Below are 18,840 nucleotides of genomic sequence, written 5' to 3' on the forward strand. Positions count from 1 at the left end.
TGTGATCATGAAGAGGAGCTGGTTTTATTAATGTGGAAGTTAGAAACAGTTTAAAACATGTGACTGTGTAAAAAAAGAGTTGTGCTAGCCATGCTAGCCATGCTAGCCGTGCTAGCGAGGCTACTCGGGTCAGTGTTGGTTCAGAAATCAGAATGGAAGTTAAACCGCTCAGAACAAGAACACAACATGAGGCTTTGAGGCGTTACCTCACAGCTCCGGCGGCGTTCCTTCTCTTGTTCCTCTGTTCTTGGACTCAACCTGTGGAACATCTTCATTTTCATGGCCTCTTTACGGGATCTCCAGAGCTGCTCTGTGGCTCTCCTGGAGGTTTCTTCCTTTCCCGTGAAAGGTTCCCTAATCCCATGTGAGGACAGAGACCTCGTCTGTGTACAGATTATAAAGCCAGTTTGTGATTTTGGGCACAATCCGGACGGCTCCATCCCTTTATAATCTGCTTTAAAGACATCAGATTGCTGCAGTCAGGGTTGCACTCATACTAAAACATGTTTAAAAAAAGATATGATTGGATGTTGGGACCAAAAACACCTGCGCCATCGTCTCATAACTGATGACAGACGACGGCTTAATGTGTTTAAATAAACCAGGTGTCCCGCACGGCCTTTTGAACCAGATTAGGACGTCTTCTGGGACACTTTCATCTTCAGAGGAAGATTCTGCTTTAAGAGGTTGGATTGTTCCCTTTAAGGGACGAACAGCTGCTGAATCTGTTGATGTAATCAAACATAGTACTGATGTAAGGTGTGTGTATACATGTATGACCTTTGACCTTTCCAAAGAGACACCTAAAATAACTCAGACCATCTTTAACTGCTGCAAAGTCCAATAGTCTGGACTCTGAGTGGATATTTTCACTACGGTTATACAGAGAAATAGTGAATATCGCCAATTGTGAAAGTCGTGTGTGTGTGTGTGTGTGCGTGTGTGTGTGTGTCCTAACAGAGCAGACCTGAGTGAACCACTCACTGTACAACCTCTGTGTTAGAGCGCCCTCTGTAGGCCTCGCCGTGTGTTGCAGCTCAGAGGAGCTTCCTCTTCATCATCTCCACATGACGATCGGCACTTGAACACATCTCCACGCAGCGTGATTTGAAATGCAGTGATTTATTTCATGCTAAAGCTCGATCAATAGAAACCCCCAGAAAACAACAACTAATAAATACAGCAGATCAGTCGTGATGTCGTGACACAGAGGAACTAATTAGCGCTTTACAAAAAGAAAAAAAAGGCTTAGAAAGACGTCATAACAGAGATATGAAATTCAATTCCTCAAACTGTGGAGCGATTCAGTGCGGGTTCTTATCTCGGCACTTGAGAGCAGACCGGAGTCCAGATAACGGCGAGGGATGGAGGACGGCGGCGTCCTGAAGCAGATGGGAGCGATACGGCGGATACATTCATCGCATCGAGTCACTTATTTATTCACAGAGGTCGACTGCATCGCAAACGGGATCAGCAGAAGTTTGGGCGAGCGCAAAACTAAAAAAAAAAACCATGATTATAAACGGGGAGGGAGTGAGTGGGTGGCGGCGTGCCGTGCGGCCCCCCCCTCACAGATTTACAGCCGGCGTCGAGAAAAGCGACGCCGTCGTGAAATGAGAAATACGGACTCATGTGCAGCCAGAGAGGAAAACAACAACATTGATTGTGACCACCAGAGTCTTGTGATGTGGAACGAGGCCCTTACACACACACACACACACACACACACACACACACACACACACACACACACTTCCACCACGTCACGCCGGCTCGTGTCTCCCCGTGAAGGAACGACGGGACGTCCTTCCTTCTGTCCGGAGCGTTGCAGCTTCACTGCCGAGCCCGGAGAGAAAAAGTGCTGAGAGACACAAACACGCACCTGAACACACAACCTCCTGCGACACGACCGCACGCTTTGGTTTTCCTCACACACACACACACACACACACACACCGTCAACCAGTACAGACAGATGCTGCAACAAAATCACTTAGTCGTGAGCGACAGAAATATGCGTGCAATCCACCAGCAGCTATAAAATATTAAATCACCACATTTAACCACCACCACCTTGATATTTAGGCCAACTGTAACCAGTCATGTGCTTTGTAGCGTCTTACACACACACACACACACACACACACCACCAGCACGGGGAGCAGCGTCTTAGTGTTATGAGCATTGAGAGGAAATGAAAGAAAGAATGTCAGAAAGCAGCGGATAGATATTTATATATATAAATACATATATATAAAACTGAAATTAGACAGCGACAGAAAGAGTCAGCTGTCCCGGCCCGCAAGGCCCGTCTCCCCTCTTCAAAAGGACCAGAACCCCCCCACCCCTCCCTCATGGGGATGACTCCCGTCTGGTGAGCGCTGATAGAGCGACTAACACACACCCGCTGGGGGGAATTAAAACGTGCAGCATCTGGACGCTTGTCTCTGCGTCCTGCTGCGCGCCTCGTCTCTGGGTGACACACACACACACACACACACACACACACACACACAGTGTGTTGCGCGCAGAGCTCATTAAAAAGGACCGGCCGAGCAGAGGAGACAGGATGATTATCCCAATCGCTCGAGTCAGAACCGGCGGCTGCGAAGAGGAAGTGGAACGAGAGACGCAGGACTCGTAGACGTGGGAGGACGACGGGATGCGGGAACATCCTCGCCTCGCCTCGCCGCCGCTAAACGAGCCGCCTCGTCTACTTTGTGCGGTTCCTCGCGTCTCCAAACACGTCTGATGGAGGACCCACAAAGGAAGAGGAAAAGAAACCTTCAGAAGATTCCTGGACTTCTCAAATATTGTAACTCATGGTACAGTACAGCAAATACATCGCATGTATATATTTATATTTGTTTATAACTTCATCACCATATGACAGAGACAATCATCTTCATCTGCGAAGGTGGAATCAGAGGATGTTAAAAATGATTCGTTATAATTATTATATTTATTATTACTGTTAAAGAAACTGAAGCTAATGGCTAATTCTCAGCGAGCGCGCGTCATTAGCTCCACTGAACCGTGTTTCCATCAGACTTGTTCGTACCTTTGACTCATGTTCATGACGTTTAAGCAGCAGGTTAGAGCTCCACACAGACGAGGATCACTTAGTGTTTTGTCCAGCAGGAGTTTTGCCGCCCGGCCTTCAGGAGGAGAAACGTGAGATCAACATGCAGACCACAAACTCAGTGGCTTCATGGTGTTGCAGCCGTGACGTTCAGAGGGATGAAAACCACTCAGACGCTCTTTGGGACCCAGTGAAATGCAAGCGGCGTCCAAATCATAGTAAATGTTATGAATACCTGAGAAAGATTTGTCTTGAAATGAGAAACAGAATGAGAGATGGCATGAATAAATGGAGGCGAGGGTGCAGAAACAGAAGAGGGAGGCGAACATGTAGTTGCAGGAAAGAGACTCAAACAGTTCTCCTCACGACGTTACATTCAGTTACATCACCGCCTCCTGCTGCCGAAAATGAGAGAAACGCAGCAATCAAGGAGCGCTTCTCCGTCTTTAGAAAGGTATGTCAGCTGTTGAAACCCTCAGGCGTACACACACACACACACACACTCACACACATACTCCCACACACTCCCACACTCTGTGCTGAGCTCCACTGGACACATTTCAAGCTGATAAGTCTCTTTAAGGCGAGCTCGTGGGCCGACATCATGTCCGTTGTGCGTCGTCTCAGTCCTAGACTTTTCCTCAGTAGTCGGACGTGCGTGTTTTTGGTTTAGAAGAGTCGGTCAAGCAGCGAAGGCTTCGTCGCCTGCAGATCGGCGGCCCGTCTGGAGCGCCGCTCCTCTCCGCCGTCAGTAGAACTTGTCGTCGATGCGGAAGTGCGGCCGGCTGACGTCGTCGGGGTTCAGGAAGACGGAGATGGACTTCCCGGGGTTCTCCGTCACCAGCTGCTGCAGCCGCTGCGCCAGCTTGTCCTCCGAGGGCGAGATGATGCCGTTGGCGGCGTGGTGCCCGGGCGAGCCGTGGCCGTTGGTGCTCGCCGTGAGCTCCTTCTTCAGCTGGCCCGCCTGCAGCGCCTGGTCCAGCGCCGCCCGCAGGTGCTCGCTGGGGTCCGAGCGCACGTGGGCCAGCTTCCTGGCCACCAGCAGCGCCTGGCTGTCCGCGAGGTGCTCCAGCATGTTGCACTGGGGCAGGAAGTAGTTCGGGCAGCTTTTACCCAGGATGCAGTGAGCCAGGTCGTCCAGGAGGCCGAGGAGGAGGCGGCCCGGGGTGTCGGCGTCGGGGCTGGACAGGTAGGCGGCGGGGAGCCGGTCGCAGGCCCAGAAGAGGAGGGTGCGCAGGTGGTAGAGGCTGAGGCCGGCGCGGGGGCGGGCCAGGATGCGAGTCAGCACGGCGCGCGCCGCCTGGAAGGCCTGCGCCATCGGGTACGGGATGCACTTCTTCAGCTGGACCTGGGGGAGAAAGTACAGGACCAGTTACTCACACGGCGCGACACGCACACGGACATTCGAGCGATTTACAACGCCCCGCCCCCCTCACCTCGCTGCGGGAGAAGGCCAGCCTCCACTCGCGGTCGGGCCGCCCGCCCAGCGGGGAGCAGCAGGGCAGCAGGTAGAAGCCGGATATGGCTTCCTCCTCCGTGATTTTACCGTCCCAGAAGTGGTTGGCGGTCAGCCAGCCCTGGGCCACGGCGGGCCAGCCCCGAAACGACACCACGGGCAGCAGGTCGTACAGCACCCGGCTGGAGCCCGCCTGCAGGGACGACGCGGGACAACAGCTTATTGTACGTTAAACCTTCAAAAGTAGAACCGCACCGAGCTGCCGGACGCTCCTCGGCGATGCCGTACCTGCAGGATGATGGTGGTGAGCGGTCCGTTCCTCTCCAGCCGGTCCGGGGTGGGGATGCCTCTCTGCGGGCAGCGCCTCAGCTCGCCCACGGCCTCGCTCACCACGCCCCAAAACCAGTCCGTCACCAGGGAGGGAGAGAAGTAGCATCCATCCAGCGAGTGAGGAGAGTCCAGGGACGGGATGGAGCCTTTACCTGAGCGGAGCAGAGAGGAACGTCTTATCCCTTTTCGTCCCGATCGTATCAATGAAAGTCGCTCCCTCTCTCGTCCCACTTACTCATTTCCCCCTCGTCCTCCTCGGCGGGGAAGCCGCTCTCCTCCTCGCAGCAGACGCTCCAGCGGGACATGACGTTGGAGTCGCAGAGGCGCAGGCTGAGCCACGAGTGGCAGGGCGGCGAGTGCCGCATGTCCAGCGTGACGGGCTGGTTGCGGTCGTGGAGCTTGAGGGCCGGCACCAGCAGCGTGAAGTCCAGGTCGAAGTCGGCCCCTTTGGCGTAGTCGCCCAGCTCCTCCGGGTTGAGGTCCAGGACGCCCTCCCTGGCGCCGCCCGACAGCAGCAGGTACTCGTTGGCCACCGGTAGGCGCTGGTCTACCTTCTGGACTAAGCCTGGAGGGATGGAGGGAGGGAGGGAGGGGGTCAGAAATGTAATCACACTCTGCACAATTCATATTCAGAGCCGCTGGTGTGTGTGCAGAGCTGACACGAGGCGCAGTGAGCGGAACTAAGTGTCCTCCCTCTCCCTCGCTCGCTCAGATGCATGCGCACATTAAAATGCATTTTCATATCCGGCCGAACGGACGAGCACGCTGTCGGATGAACACGAGCCGGGACAGAAAACAGCGGGTCTGCAACCCGAGCGAGCGTGGAAAAAATAACCAGCTTATTTTATTTTGGAGAGCCGCCACGCACACCGACACATGAAGGAGGGACATGAAGGACGCCAACGCTCATTTCAGTGGTTCGACTACATTAACCTCCACACACACACACACACACACACACACACACACACACGATGCAGACGCTCCAGCATCAGCAGCAAGACAACAATCACATCGAGGGGACACATTTTCCGTAGTTTGTTCAGCTAATTGAAGCGACGTCATGGATGCAGCGAGAAACACCGAACTGTGTTCGTCTTATTGCGTCGCTGAGAGCCGTTTGTGGGAGAAACTGCAGCCTCACGATCTCTTTACGGACACTTAGCCGTGTTGTAAACTTACTTTTTGCAAGCGAAAGAAAAAAAGAAAAGGGGCAGCGAGGAAGAGGCCTGATGGTCTCGTCTGAGGAAAGAAGCAAGGCATCAATAGAAACTGCTGGTCCGTCTGCAGCAGCAGGTTGTTGGTAGTTTAAGAGGATTAAAAGAAACACAAACACACACAAAACAACTAAAATATTCACATGAAGCCCCTCAAAATGAGTGAACACACACACACATCTGAAAAAGCACCAAACTCAACTCACAGTGATCGTTTGTGGCACTCAAGTGCTGTACTTTAGTACACATTTGAAGTACTTTCATTCCACTTGATGCTCCAATTAAGAGGGAAATGTTTCACCTTCTACGTTCCCTTGTTTAATTTAACAGCATTAGTTACTAGTTACTTTAAATTATGATGTAAAACTATTAGTTAAGATGAGACTTCAGGCTGCAACATTAAAGCAATGATCCATTAGTGCAAAGAGTGAAGGTGCTCATCCTGCAAAAGGGAGATTATGACGCATTAATTAAACTGTAGTACGTTTAAGTGTATTTAGATGTTGGTACTGTGGCTTCGGTCACAGACTGGAGCTCTTCTTCCAGCGCTGCCAGTCCACCATCAGATAAAAGGGGGAGGAGAGAGAGAGAGAGAGAGCGAGCGGGCCGATCAAAGGGAAGGAGAGAGGCATCAGACGGCAGCCAAAGGGCAGCGAGTCCGAAGCCGCCGCCTCTCATTCCTCTGGTTTTATCTCCGCGTGGTGAAGTGGGTCAAACAGCGGATGAGAGAGAGAGACGCAAAAGAGTGACGACGCCGCTCGTCTCTCCAGCTTCAGAGAGGAAGGAGAAAGAGAGAAAGAAAGAGAGAGAGAGAGAAGAAGCAGCCTCGTCTTTAAAGACTCGTCTTTAATCTCCAACAGAGTGAAGTAACGATGAAGCTTTCTGACAAACTCACAGCAGACGACTAGTTTACTGTTATTGTTGTTTGTGTTTACATGTTGTTCTCTTTTGAAACTGTTTTACACTCTATTATTATTATTATTATTATTATTATTATTATTATTATTATTAACTTCATGTTGGACAGAAGAGAAACATTTCAATCTTCTGGATGTTTACACATGTGAACAATAAATACAACTGACTTTACAGGACATCTGCAAGCACGCACACACACGCACACACACACGCACACACACACGCACATGCACACACGCACGCACACGCACACACGCACGCACACGCACACAGACACACGCACAGACTTACACACACAAACGTTTGCATGCACAGATACACACACGCTCCAGCGTACACACACACACACACACACACACACACACACACGCACACAGACTTACACACACAAACGTTTGCATGCACAGATACACACACGCTCCAGCGTACACACACACATACACACACACACACAAACGCACAGACACACACAGCTGGACTGGAGAGCGTCTCGGCTGCTTTCACAGACACAGATTAAACTTAATCCCGTCAGGAAAATGTCTTGAATGTAGATTTCCATGAGAGGAGTTTCAGGATCAGAGCTGTTCCAGACTGGACCCGTGTGTGTGTGTGTGAGTGTGTGTGTGTGTGTGAGTGTGTGTGCGTGTGTGAACATGTGATGCTGCTGAGCCTCCATCAGACTCGGGTGTGGACCCGCTGAAGCCCTCCACCCTTCTCTCTCTCTCTACTGTAAGCCCTTGAGCAACGCCAGAGTCTAGATTACCTCCTTGCGTCACGATTACTTTCCACTGGAACATCCATCAGCAGTGAGACCATGAACCAAACATCCAGGGTTCAAAATGTGCTGCAATCAAAGAGCAATCACGCTTTGAGTCTTTGAACCGACTCGCTGCGGGAGACGAGGCCGGGGGCGGCACAAAAATGAGATAAATATCTGATTTTAACATCAATAAGTCATCACAACTTTGATCCCGTGATTTCCATAAGCAACACAACACGGGGCTGAAACAAAGACGTGCTGGTGGGGGCAGACTATCACCTGGAGCGCTGGGACGCAACGACACAGACAAGAGAGGACGCACAACAGCGCTCTTCTTTGACAAAGATGAATGAGGCTGAGGGGAGATGTCCGAGTGCATTTACATGAAGCGGGGCCTCCCCCTTCACACGTCTGCAGCGGGACCGGCCCACAGCGGGACCGGCCCACAGCGGGACCGGCCCACAGCGGGACCGGCCCAGAAGACCCGCCTCAGGGTATGGAAAACATACCATGAAGCCGGCGGGAGAAAAACTCATTTACAGCCATTTAAAAATCAATACACACAATGTAGAACATGCACGAGAGCTGTATTTTGTCATCCGTCTTGGGAGTACATATACAACACACACACACACACACACACACACACACACACACACACACACTAGAAGCTAAATCCATACAGCTTGCTCACATTTGAAGTAATTGCACAGGCGTTCTGCCTCACACGAATACCGAATACACTGCACTTCAGCCTCGAGGCATGAGGTGACAATGTGCCGAGAAATCCCCCTGGGGCGAGAGAGAGGGAGAGAGAGAGAGAGAGAGGCATCATGGGAGAGCGGCGGTCTCATCACAGCCGGAGCAGAGCAGGAGTCTGCCACACACATCCAGCTTGATAGACTCCAAAAATAGCTCCGACAATCTCTCTGGAAAATGGGATTCCTCTAAATAAGAGGACGGCTTCTGAGCGCCGCCGCTGGAGGAGAGAGAGAGAGAGAGAGAGAGAGAGAGAGAGAGAGAGAGAGAGAGAGAGAGACTGATGCCGATACACAGCCATAGTAGTGGAAAAAATAAAAGTATTAGCACTTTGTAGCTTAGCTTTCTTGAAGAAACTGTACTTTTCTGATTGTTGTTGTTCTGAGTTTGAATGTAAAGTCGCTTTGGATAAACGAGTCAGCTCAATGTAATGTGGTTTTATGCAGTAGGCCCTTTTCCCAGCAGCCATTTGGGCATGTTAAACACAGCTGTGAGATACAATAAACACAAAACTATTGTATAGTATGTCTCTGTCAGCTCACAGTGAAGGTTTTGTACATTACAGCTGTGTTCAAAGCGCTCATGACATCACTCTCACGTCTCAACACGAACTATGAAGCGACAACCTGTCGTCAAGTAGCTTAGCATCAAGGCTGGAAACGGCTCGACAGTGCGAGCGCGGCTCTGTCTGAAGGCAAGAAGGAAGCAATCAGACTAGTTAATGACTTGCACATCGATTCATTTATGATAAACTACACGTTATGCACGAGGCCGTTCCTCAAACCTGGAGACTTTTAGTCCTAATGCTAAGCTAACCGTCTCCTGAGTGCATCATAGTTCAACATTTTGGAAACCGTGCGCGAAAATCCTACCGCGCTTATTTCAAGTCCCAGCATGCCCCATTCAGACAATCTTTTGGCATAAAATATGTCATTTTTCCAATTTTTGAACGGAGCGACACAGTTTTTTGACTGAAACTTCTCCTAACTAGTGAAATGATTTGCCCTTCATCAGCTAAATGTTATGTCTCTTTATGGGGCACGTTGGTGGAGTACTTTCTCTACCTCTGCGTGACCTCTGCGTGACCTCTGTGTGACCTCTGTTCATGCTGCAGCACAGCTGCGCCACAACGGCGGCGTTTCAAAAGCAGCCTCCACCCAAAAAGGAGCAATTGAATTTGTCCCTAACGACTCCTGACTAATATAGTCTCATATAGCGGATGCTATCGGAGCTGTTTCAACCGGCGCTTCGCCTCGCGACGCTAATAGCAGGATTAATATCAGGCGAGCCAGCTGCTGAAAGGTGAGCCATCTCGCCCCGCTCGCTGTTTATGAATTCATATCCAGGCAGAGGATTAGCTCCAAAATGGGCTTCTGAGAGGAAGAGGAATGAAGAAGCTCCAGTTTAATCTGATGGAGGGAGGCGTCTCAAACCACTGAGCCAGGTGTGTGTGTGTGTGTGTGTGTGTGTGTGTGTTTAATACTACAAACAGAGCTCAGAGGGACAGACGCTGCGTGTCTGAACCTCCTGCAGCGTCTCCCTGCTATGCTGCTCTGAAGCCAGTTAGACTCTGACGCCTCGTTCCTTCCAAACGACACATCCACCATCTTTTGTGTTGTTGTTGACCTTTTGAGGCAGCCATCTCTGTTTCTTATTGTATTGATTCCTGTCACGTCATCTCCTTTTCTTTGTATTTTTGTCATGATAAAAACATGCGATCGATAGGTAGGTAGGTAGATAGAAAGATAGGTAGAGAGGTAGATAGGCAGGCAGGTAAATAGGTAGGTAGGTAGGTAAATAGATAGGTAGGTAGGTAAATAGGTAGGTAGGTATGTAGGTAGGTAGGTAGGTAAATAGGTAGGTAGGTATGTAGGTAGGTAAATAGGTAGGTAGGTAGGTAGGTAGGTAGGTAGGTAAATAGGTAGGTAGGTAGGTAGGTAGGTAAATAGGTAGGTAGGTAAATAGGTAGGTAGGTAGGTAGATAGGTAGGTAAATAGGTAGGTAGGTAGGTAAATAGGTAGGTAGGTAGGTAAATAGGTAGGTAGGTAAATAGGTAGGTAGGTAGGTAGGTAGGTAAATAGGTAGGTAGGTAGATAGGTAAATAGGTAGGTAAATAGGTAGGTAAATAGGTAGGTAGGTAGGTAGATAGGTAGGTAGGTAAATAGGTAGGTAGGTAGGTAGGTAGGTAGATAGGTAGGTAAATAGGTAGGTAGGTAGGTAAATAGGTAGGTAGGTAGGTAGATAGGTAGGTAAATAGGTAGGTAGGTAGGTAGGTAGGTAGGTAGGTAAATAGGTAGGTAGGTAGGTAAATAGGTAGGTAGGTAGGTAGGTAGGTAGATAGGTAGGTAGGTAGATAGGTAGGTAGGTAAATAGGTAGGTAGGTAGGTAAATAGGTAGATAGGTAGGTAGGTAAATAGGTAGGTAGGTAAATAGGTAGATAGGTAGGTAGATAAATAGGTAGGTAGGTAGATAGATAGGTAGGTAGGTAGATAGGTAGGTAGGTAAATAGGTAGGTAGGTAGGTAAATAGGTAGGTAGGTAGGTAAATAGGTAGGTAGGTAGGTAGGTAGGTAGGTAGGTAGATAGGTAGGTAGGTAAATAGGTAGGTAGGTAGGTAGGTAAATAGGTAGGTAGGTAGGTAGGTAGGTAGGTAGGTAAATAGGTAGGTAGGTAAATAGGTAGGTAGGTAGGTAAATAGGTAGGTAGGTAGGTAGGTAGGTAGGTATGTAGTTAGGTAAGTAAATAGGTAGATATGTAGGTAAATAGGGAAGTAGGTAGAGGCCATTCTATTTCTGTAAGAGTAGATGTACTGTACATTAAAAATGTGTACCAGGAGTACTAAAGACAGCAGTGCTTCACATGAAGTACATCACTCGTCACTCATTTTGATGCAAAGCTGGCGTTCTGAAGTTGGATCGTGAGGTTTCCATTGCAGAGGTTCAGTTTGACACAAGTTGGATGATGTTGTAGTAACAACCAGCAAAACTGTGAGGAGGGCATCCATTCAGTCTCACATTATTATTATTATTATTATTATTATTATTCAGGATTTCACTCATTATTAACAAAAATACACTATTACAAGAAAGCCTCGCAACACGTCACGTACAGATGAAGATAAAAATGTGTATTTTACCCCCAACCAGAGCAAGATCTGTAGATAAGATTAAGATAAAAGACAGACTTCCACACAGGATTTTAAGTTATTACATTTGCAAAGACTTCACTTGATGATGATTTGAAACAATCAGCGCTCCTTCATCTGAAGCCATAAAGGAAACTTATTTTAAGGAATGCTTAAAGTGCTGAGGATGTGTGCAAAGCACTAGCGTTCAAACTTTTTGTTCTACTCTGTATCCCCGCCTTGCAGACAGCTCATGAGATGCTGTTATCAGCTGACGGCTACAGACCAAACGATTCCTCCCTCTTCGCCTCGGGGGAGCGATTATAAAAGAGCAAAAAGAAGAAGAAGAAAAAAAGGAATCACAATGCCAGCCCTGGTTTTTAAAAAGGAGCAGCGCAGTTGATAACACCTCATGTCAAAACACTGCTTCCTGCGAGTCACATTTAATTAGGCGGCGTGACAAGAAGCCGACTGGATGACGTGATGTCACGGGACTCTCCGCTGCGTCTACACGACAGACACACAGTCGGTTGATTCCTTACAGATTCTCATGTAATGGATGTGAATTCACGTTAACCTGGACGGTTTCCCCGATGTGTAAGCGGTCCAATGGTTAAGATGTAATGGCAGGAGCGGCGAGTCAGTGAGGAACAATGACCACCGTTCATAAGCGGGCGAGATGCATCTCATCTGCGCCGCTTTGGCACCGGCTCGCCCGATGAAAGCGGGAGAGAAACATTGCAGTCGGCTGCTGTCTCGGTGCCACGGAGCCGACCCGGCTGCCAGATGAAGACGGGCGCTCCGATCCAAAAATGGCATTAGCGGAGGACGAGCGAGCCAAAGCAGCCATGCGGGACCGCAGATTCCTGAGCGTTCCTGCGCTGCGATGATGAGGCAGGAGGGCGCGGCAGCGGGGATCCACACCGACGTCCAGCTGCAGTAGCGGGCTGCGGCTAGCTGGGCTAAGTGAGCTGCGTCCCCGACGGGAATACAAGTTTGCCGCTCTGATGGTTAAAATTTAACCGAGATGAATTATGCATGGACGGCTGAGAACCAGTGGCCTCAGAACAGGTGGAAAGTTTGGGAGGATGAAGCACCACAATATTAAAAAGGCTACAGCTCACAAAGAAGGCTCCCCAGTGGCCATTTTGTGTGTATGCACGGCACAGGAAACGAGCTCGCATAAAAGTACATTAAAGATAAAGTCTACTTGAAGGCACAGAACGCCTCGTGTGCAGAGAAAGATGTTTTCACACACACGAGAGAGGAGGTATTGCTTCATAGATGTTAACAAGACAGCATATACATGCATGTGAAACATGGAAGGGATAGTTTGATGTCTAAACAGGTGGATGGTTTTTGCTGAGCTTGAAAGTGAAACAGAGAAGAAAGTTTAGAAGATCCATCTCTGTGTTTTGGAACAGCTGCAACAAAAAGGGAAATGTTGAGATTCCAGCGGGCCGGATGGATCACTCATCGGCTTCGTTTAGTTCTTCATTTGTCATCGCGGCTAAAGAGGGAGCTTGTGACTGGTGCTGATGGCCCTTCTCTGTGGCTGAAGTGTGAAGGATAGTGGAAAAACCAAACAGGGGCTGATGTGAAAAGATATACTGCAAGACGCCGAGCTCACTGTCGGCCAGAGTGAAGCTCTGGGGCATCAACACAACTCTCTTTTCATGTCACAATTACTGAATTATTTCCTTGTCACAAAATCTGGGCCAAGAGGAAACGGCGCTCCATTTGCTCTAAATTTTCAAACAAACTTTGAGCTCTGAAAAGCTGGGTTTTGGTGTTGCGCGACTGATCCTCCGCGTCGTCGGGGATCTATTTCTGCCTTCAGACTTTTTGTTTTTCTAACAGATGTGTACAGTTGCCCCCGCCGCACTCGCCCGGAGGACAAACCAGTGTTTGCTCAAACGCGGGTAAATAAGAGCCTCTCCTTAGATCCGTCAAGACGGTGAAGACATTCACCCTGGTGTACTTGTGAGTGAGAGTGTGCCAGTTTAATCCCTTTTCTCTTTCTCTTTCCCCTGGCAGAGTGCAAAGCACAGCGGGGATCCCTCTGCAGCGCAAACTTTATAAAAAAAACATTTAAAACACCTGGCAGAAAACAGCTCCAGCCACTCATGCGGCTACTGTCTGCTGAGCCTCCTCCAGCTGCAACAGCCTCCATCAAAAGGGAGGAGATTCGCTCTTCAGTGCAGCCTTTCATCCTCTGCAGGGCCTTGAGAGGCATCCGTCTCCTAATGCAGCTCCCACCGTGGACTTGAAGGGATAAGTTGGGGTTTTACTTTCTTTTACTTTAAAGCGAGGTCGCATGAGGTGCTAATCCATAACTACCGATGGTAAACGGCAGTCAGCGCGAGTCTGGAGAAGCAGACGTACCAAAGTATTGTACTGCTCTGGATGAGGGAGGCAGCTAAATACATTAGTTTTAAGTGTGAGCTACAGTACCTGGCGTTCAGACGGGGGAGCACCATCTATGCAACCAGACGCCACCGACAGAAACAGAAGCAGAACATGAAGAGTTGCGAGTTTATCGTACTTTGGTACCACAATAACAGAAGAAAAACCCCACAGTCTAACATTATTGTTTGGGTCTGGTGGGTTTAAAGAAAGCATGGATGGATATCACTGCCTCAGTTCCCCGTCGGAAAGGCCAGTGAAAATATTATACATTTCGCGTTGACCTAAACGAATATTTATTTAGTTTTTTAAAAGGCTAAAACAGTGGTGGCTAAACTCTACTACCTGTCTGTTTCTCCAAAACTAAGTCCCTCCTGCAACCCCACAGAATCCAAACTACTATTAACTTCCTATTCCTAGAATCCAACACACACCAAACCCTCCGTGTACAAGTGTCAATCTTGTTTTTATTCCCGTTTTCTCCTCACAGTCAGAGCTGTCACAGCGGGGCGCTGAGGCTCAGGGTCTGAAAATACCAGCAAACCATCGGTGAGTGTGCCGGAGAAAAGCAGCCTCAAAAGTGAAAGTAAAAAAGTTACGAGCGATTCTCAAGCGAGGGAGCGTGGGAGCAGACGAAGAGGGAAGCGGAGGGCTTTGAGCCAGACTCATGAAAAACGGAAATCTGAGCAAAAGGAGAAAGAGAGTAAAAAATAAAACAGCTAGTTTAGTTCAATAAAAAGTTCACGCTGCCTGTACAGTACGAGGTGAAACATCGCTCGGAGGGAGGAGACTAATGAAATGTGCAGGAGCCGTCTGTCAACCGGTGGAATACTGGCAGCATGCTGGTCAAATGGGGTTTTGTTTGGTGACGGTGATATGAGAGGACAGGGATGACAGCAGGGAGGGGGGAGAGTGCCACCTATTGGGTGAACAAACACAGTTCAGCTGACGACACAGAACAGAAACATTTGGGGACAGCTTCACGTCTCGATTAGCAAACCCGTCCCTCAGGACGGACGACAGAGGGAGCAGAGCGGCACAGGAGGGGGTAAAAATATGCTTTGGATTCCTGCATGTCAGTTCTAGTCAAATCAAATTAAATCTGAAAAATGCCAAATGTGGAAGTTTCAAAAATATTGCACCCAAGCTGATCCGAAATACAAGCCTCTAAATATCAAAGTTAGACTTTAAAACATGTAATGACGTGTCTGTACATGTACCAATTCACCGCACGTGTCGACATTAGACCTTCTGCTTCCACCTTCCCTTTAGCATCAATTGGCACGAAGCGCAATAGTTTCACTCGTTTCATTGTTTTCAGTGTGCTGTAAAATCCTCCACTACTGGACACTAAAAGTCCCTCTATCACTGCAACCACATGTGGTACAACTGGTCAACAATATAGAGCATGAGGATAAAGATGTACAGTACACATTGCATTTGTTCCAGTATAAAATTGTACTCATTGAGTCAGATAAAATGTGCCGGATGCGAGCACAGCTCATTGCTCATAAGGCGTGTTCAGCAGCCGGCCTAATCACACTGGACGTTGTACTGGGCCGCTTCCAGGTGAGGCCCGGTCTGATAAAGTGCGAGTGAGGCGCAGGGCGTTCCTGGGATTGATTATTCATCGCTCATGACACTACCCTGGGGGGGGGGCGACGTACCGAGCATGTTGAAGATGAAGTCCTTGGCGGTGTGGACCTCCAAGGCGGTCTGGTCTCCGAAGTCGCCCTGTTCCAGCACGACCAGCTCGGACACTTGGGCCGACAGTTGATCCAGGGTGGCCCCCGACCGGAAGTCCACCTCCGACTGCTTCTTGGCCGGGGCCGGGGAGCGCGGCGCCACCGCACTCATCAGGGAGTCCATCTATGCAACCCTGTGGGGCAAAAGGGGCGAGAGAAAGGAGAAATTGTTGGTCTATTCAAAGATTTTAAATATCACAACAGCCTTAACTCAGTCTAAATGGGTGCCCTTGAGGAACGGTGGCAATAACTGTTGATTTTTTTTGCTAAGGGGTATTATTTAGCCCCCTTGAAGGGAAACACAGGGCCATATGTGACTGGTTTTTAGACAGCCGACTGTACGTTTACACTGATTTACTTCTTATCGCTGCATAACACTGGCCTCGTTTCCAAAGGCCTGAGTGAATCACGAGGCTTTGAGGGCCCATTCTGCAGCAACACAAGACACCAGGGACCCACTAGCATTACAGTTTAATAGCGTGAAATGTGTTGCAGCAATTACAGCACGTCGACATGATGCTCAGCATGATGGGACTGCGCACTGCACAGCACACACATGTTGCTTAATGGACTCTAACCAAAAGCACTGTTAATCACATGGCGTCACGTGTTCATTTGAGCACCATTAATGTGCACACAAGTGTGCCGTAAAGCAACCACAAGCTCATTGACTCAAGTGGCTGTTGCCTCTCGTGGTAATAGTGTTTGAAACTTTCCGTGGGCTTGGTGACTCGCAGCTAAACCGCTCATAACTAATAGTTATAAACCTGCCAACCCGCACAGGTTGTTGAACGGAAAGCTGCGCACGCACCGTGAGCTCGTCGTAGCATGTCGGGTGGTCATTTGTAAACACGTTTAGCGTCACACACACTGTGGGAAATGGTGACACTGAAAAGTAACAAGGCAAAAACATATACATATATATAACTTGTAACGTCCACTCGGCTCTGTTGGGCGGAATGACAACACGGCCTCTGCCCGGCAGAACTCACTAACTGGGTCAATTAGCACGCGAGCTCCCCTGCCCCCTAGCCGCTAAGCTAATAGCCGACCAAATTAGCTCGCCTGACAGTTAACATTAGCTAATTAGATAATTCGTAATATATGTATATTAAATCAGCCTGGGCCGCGCTGGGTCCACCCACGTGCCTGCTGTCGACCCATTACAAGCGGCCCACATGACCCGTGGGGATGAAGTAACGGTGCCTCGCCCGTGGTCAGCTAATTCCGTTTATTAGCCCACTAGCTTTATCAAATTAGCATGCTAGCTGTCGCGCCAGGTGGGTTATAGGGAAGATAAGTACGGCGGCATACACACGCGCATGCACGCCACAAACACACACGTTCACACCCAAATCTATAGCTCTGCACACACACACTCACGCGCGCGCGCATGTGCTCGCGCTCGCACCCACATGCCCTCAGCTCGGGTGCCGTTAGCTTTTACGAGCCGCAGGTTCACGGCGCAATCACTAGCCGTCGGGCTAAAGCTGTCAAACATCGCAAACACACACACACACGCACACGCACACACACCCTTTTACACGGCGACACGAGGGAGTCGCTTTGCTATCTGCGCCGTTCTCTGGTATCGTGATCCCCGTGCTTCAATCCGCCTTCTCCAGCTGTCATTTCCAACAAGTCCCGGGCGCCACCTTTCCCCCTGGCAACACCGTCCCAGAAATCATGGTCCTTCTCTGAGGATCCAGGGATTAGTAGTATGTGTGGCACGCACGCCCCACATTGCACAACTCCAAACGGATCGGAGAGGTTGGGGTTGTGAGTCAAAGTGTGCCCGTGTCCTCGCGGTGGAGACCGCTACGGGTCGGTGGTGGTGGTGGTGGTGGCGGCGGCAGCAGGGCGGTTTCCCGAGCTCACAGCCGGTGTTGTGATGCGGGAGCGAGCGGTGCTTTGCGCGAGTCCAGCAGGGCAGCAGCGGCGCGTCCCTGCAGCAGACCACCGGGCAGGGGGCTGGTTCCCTGCACACCACCTTTTCTTTTATTAATAATAATGCAGAGATGGAGGCGACTTTCACATGTCTTGTGATCCTTTTTATTTATTTATTGTGTAGTTATAAAGTTAGGTGATAAGTTAAGACTTGCAACTTCTACCTGCATTTGGTTATTTATGGGCATGGTTTTCAGTAAATTATTAACAATGCAGACTAATCTGTCACTTTATGTGCATGCATAGCAGTAACTCATTCACAACTAAATCTGTCATGCATATAAAAAAAAACAATTTAACCTGTGCAACATAAAGGGACCCTTATGAAGCTGACATTGTATATAACATAAAAAATGAAAAACTAAACCAAATTTTATCTTTGTCATTGTATTTTTTGCAGCATTCTCTTGCCGAATAAAAATGAAGTTGAAACTTTTCTTGTGTGCTCTGACAACTGTTCCCCTCTAAACCAATTGCTGATTTAATTTTCATACGACTAGTTCTTCATTTCTAAACTTCCTTGTCTTGGCGTGTGGAGAGCTGTGTGTGTGTTGGGAGACACTGGGTCTGATTCGTCGGCATATTTTGTGGTACGTGTACGTGGAAGATCTATCAAAGTAACGCTGTACTAAAACAGAGCTTAATGAGCAAGTTCAGGCGGGGACACTATAGCCCTTTTAATGAGAGGCCTTCACAAGGAGACACTGAAGAAAAGAGCCCAGTCTCTCCTTAACTCGCTGCTTCCTCTTTCTTTACACTCTTTTAATCAAAAATGGGCAGAAATGGAGAGAAAAAAACATTACATAAAAAAAATATAAAAGAAAGAGAGGAGGGACCCTCATGTGAGTTCAGTGAAAATAAGGAAAGGAGGATGGAAGAGAAGGAAACAAGTGAAATATCAGGTTCTAGGAAGCTAAGAAATAAGTAAACAAACAAATGTCCATAAAAACAAGATATACAACAACACTACAACCAACATTTATTTTAAACCAGCAACAATCATTACAAAATAGAACATTCTTCATCTTTCCGTCTTACCAGCTGGCATAGCTGTAGACCTTTATGCCATGTCGGGTTTTTCAGGTGAGTTCCCTCCT

General features: G+C 48.9%; 1 protein-coding gene across 3 annotated transcripts; it reads right to left on the reverse strand.

The window, feature by feature from the left end:
- Nucleotides 1-2,342: 2,342 nt before the first annotated feature.
- On the reverse strand, nucleotides 2,343-17,665 carry tmem102 (transmembrane protein 102). Of its 3 annotated transcripts, XR_011078100.1 has the most exons (7): nucleotides 17,333-17,665; nucleotides 15,719-15,930; nucleotides 5,104-5,433; nucleotides 4,827-5,020; nucleotides 4,519-4,731; nucleotides 3,062-4,430; nucleotides 2,344-2,748 (listed from the first exon to the last, which is right to left on the reverse strand). XR_011078100.1 is itself a non-coding variant. In XM_068588145.1 (6 exons), the coding sequence occupies exons 2-6, from the start codon at nucleotides 15,918-15,920 to the stop codon at nucleotides 3,831-3,833; spliced, it is 1,539 nt and encodes a 512-aa protein (XP_068444246.1). In that variant the 5' UTR covers nucleotides 15,921-15,930; nucleotides 17,333-17,665; the 3' UTR covers nucleotides 2,344-3,830. The 3 variants fall into 3 exon arrangements, 2 of the variants coding, with proteins under 2 accessions (XP_068444247.1, XP_068444246.1); XM_068588145.1 differs by having other exon boundaries at nucleotides 2,344-4,430; XM_068588146.1 differs by lacking the exon at nucleotides 17,333-17,665 and having other exon boundaries at nucleotides 2,343-4,430; nucleotides 15,719-16,212.
- Nucleotides 17,666-18,840: the final 1,175 nt, after the last annotated feature.

Source organism: Clinocottus analis, unplaced genomic scaffold (genome assembly GCF_023055335.1).
Source record: "Clinocottus analis isolate CAN_PGR_092001 unplaced genomic scaffold, fCliAna1.0.p SCAF_21, whole genome shotgun sequence".
Taxonomy (NCBI): domain Eukaryota; kingdom Metazoa; phylum Chordata; class Actinopteri; order Perciformes; family Cottidae; genus Clinocottus; species Clinocottus analis.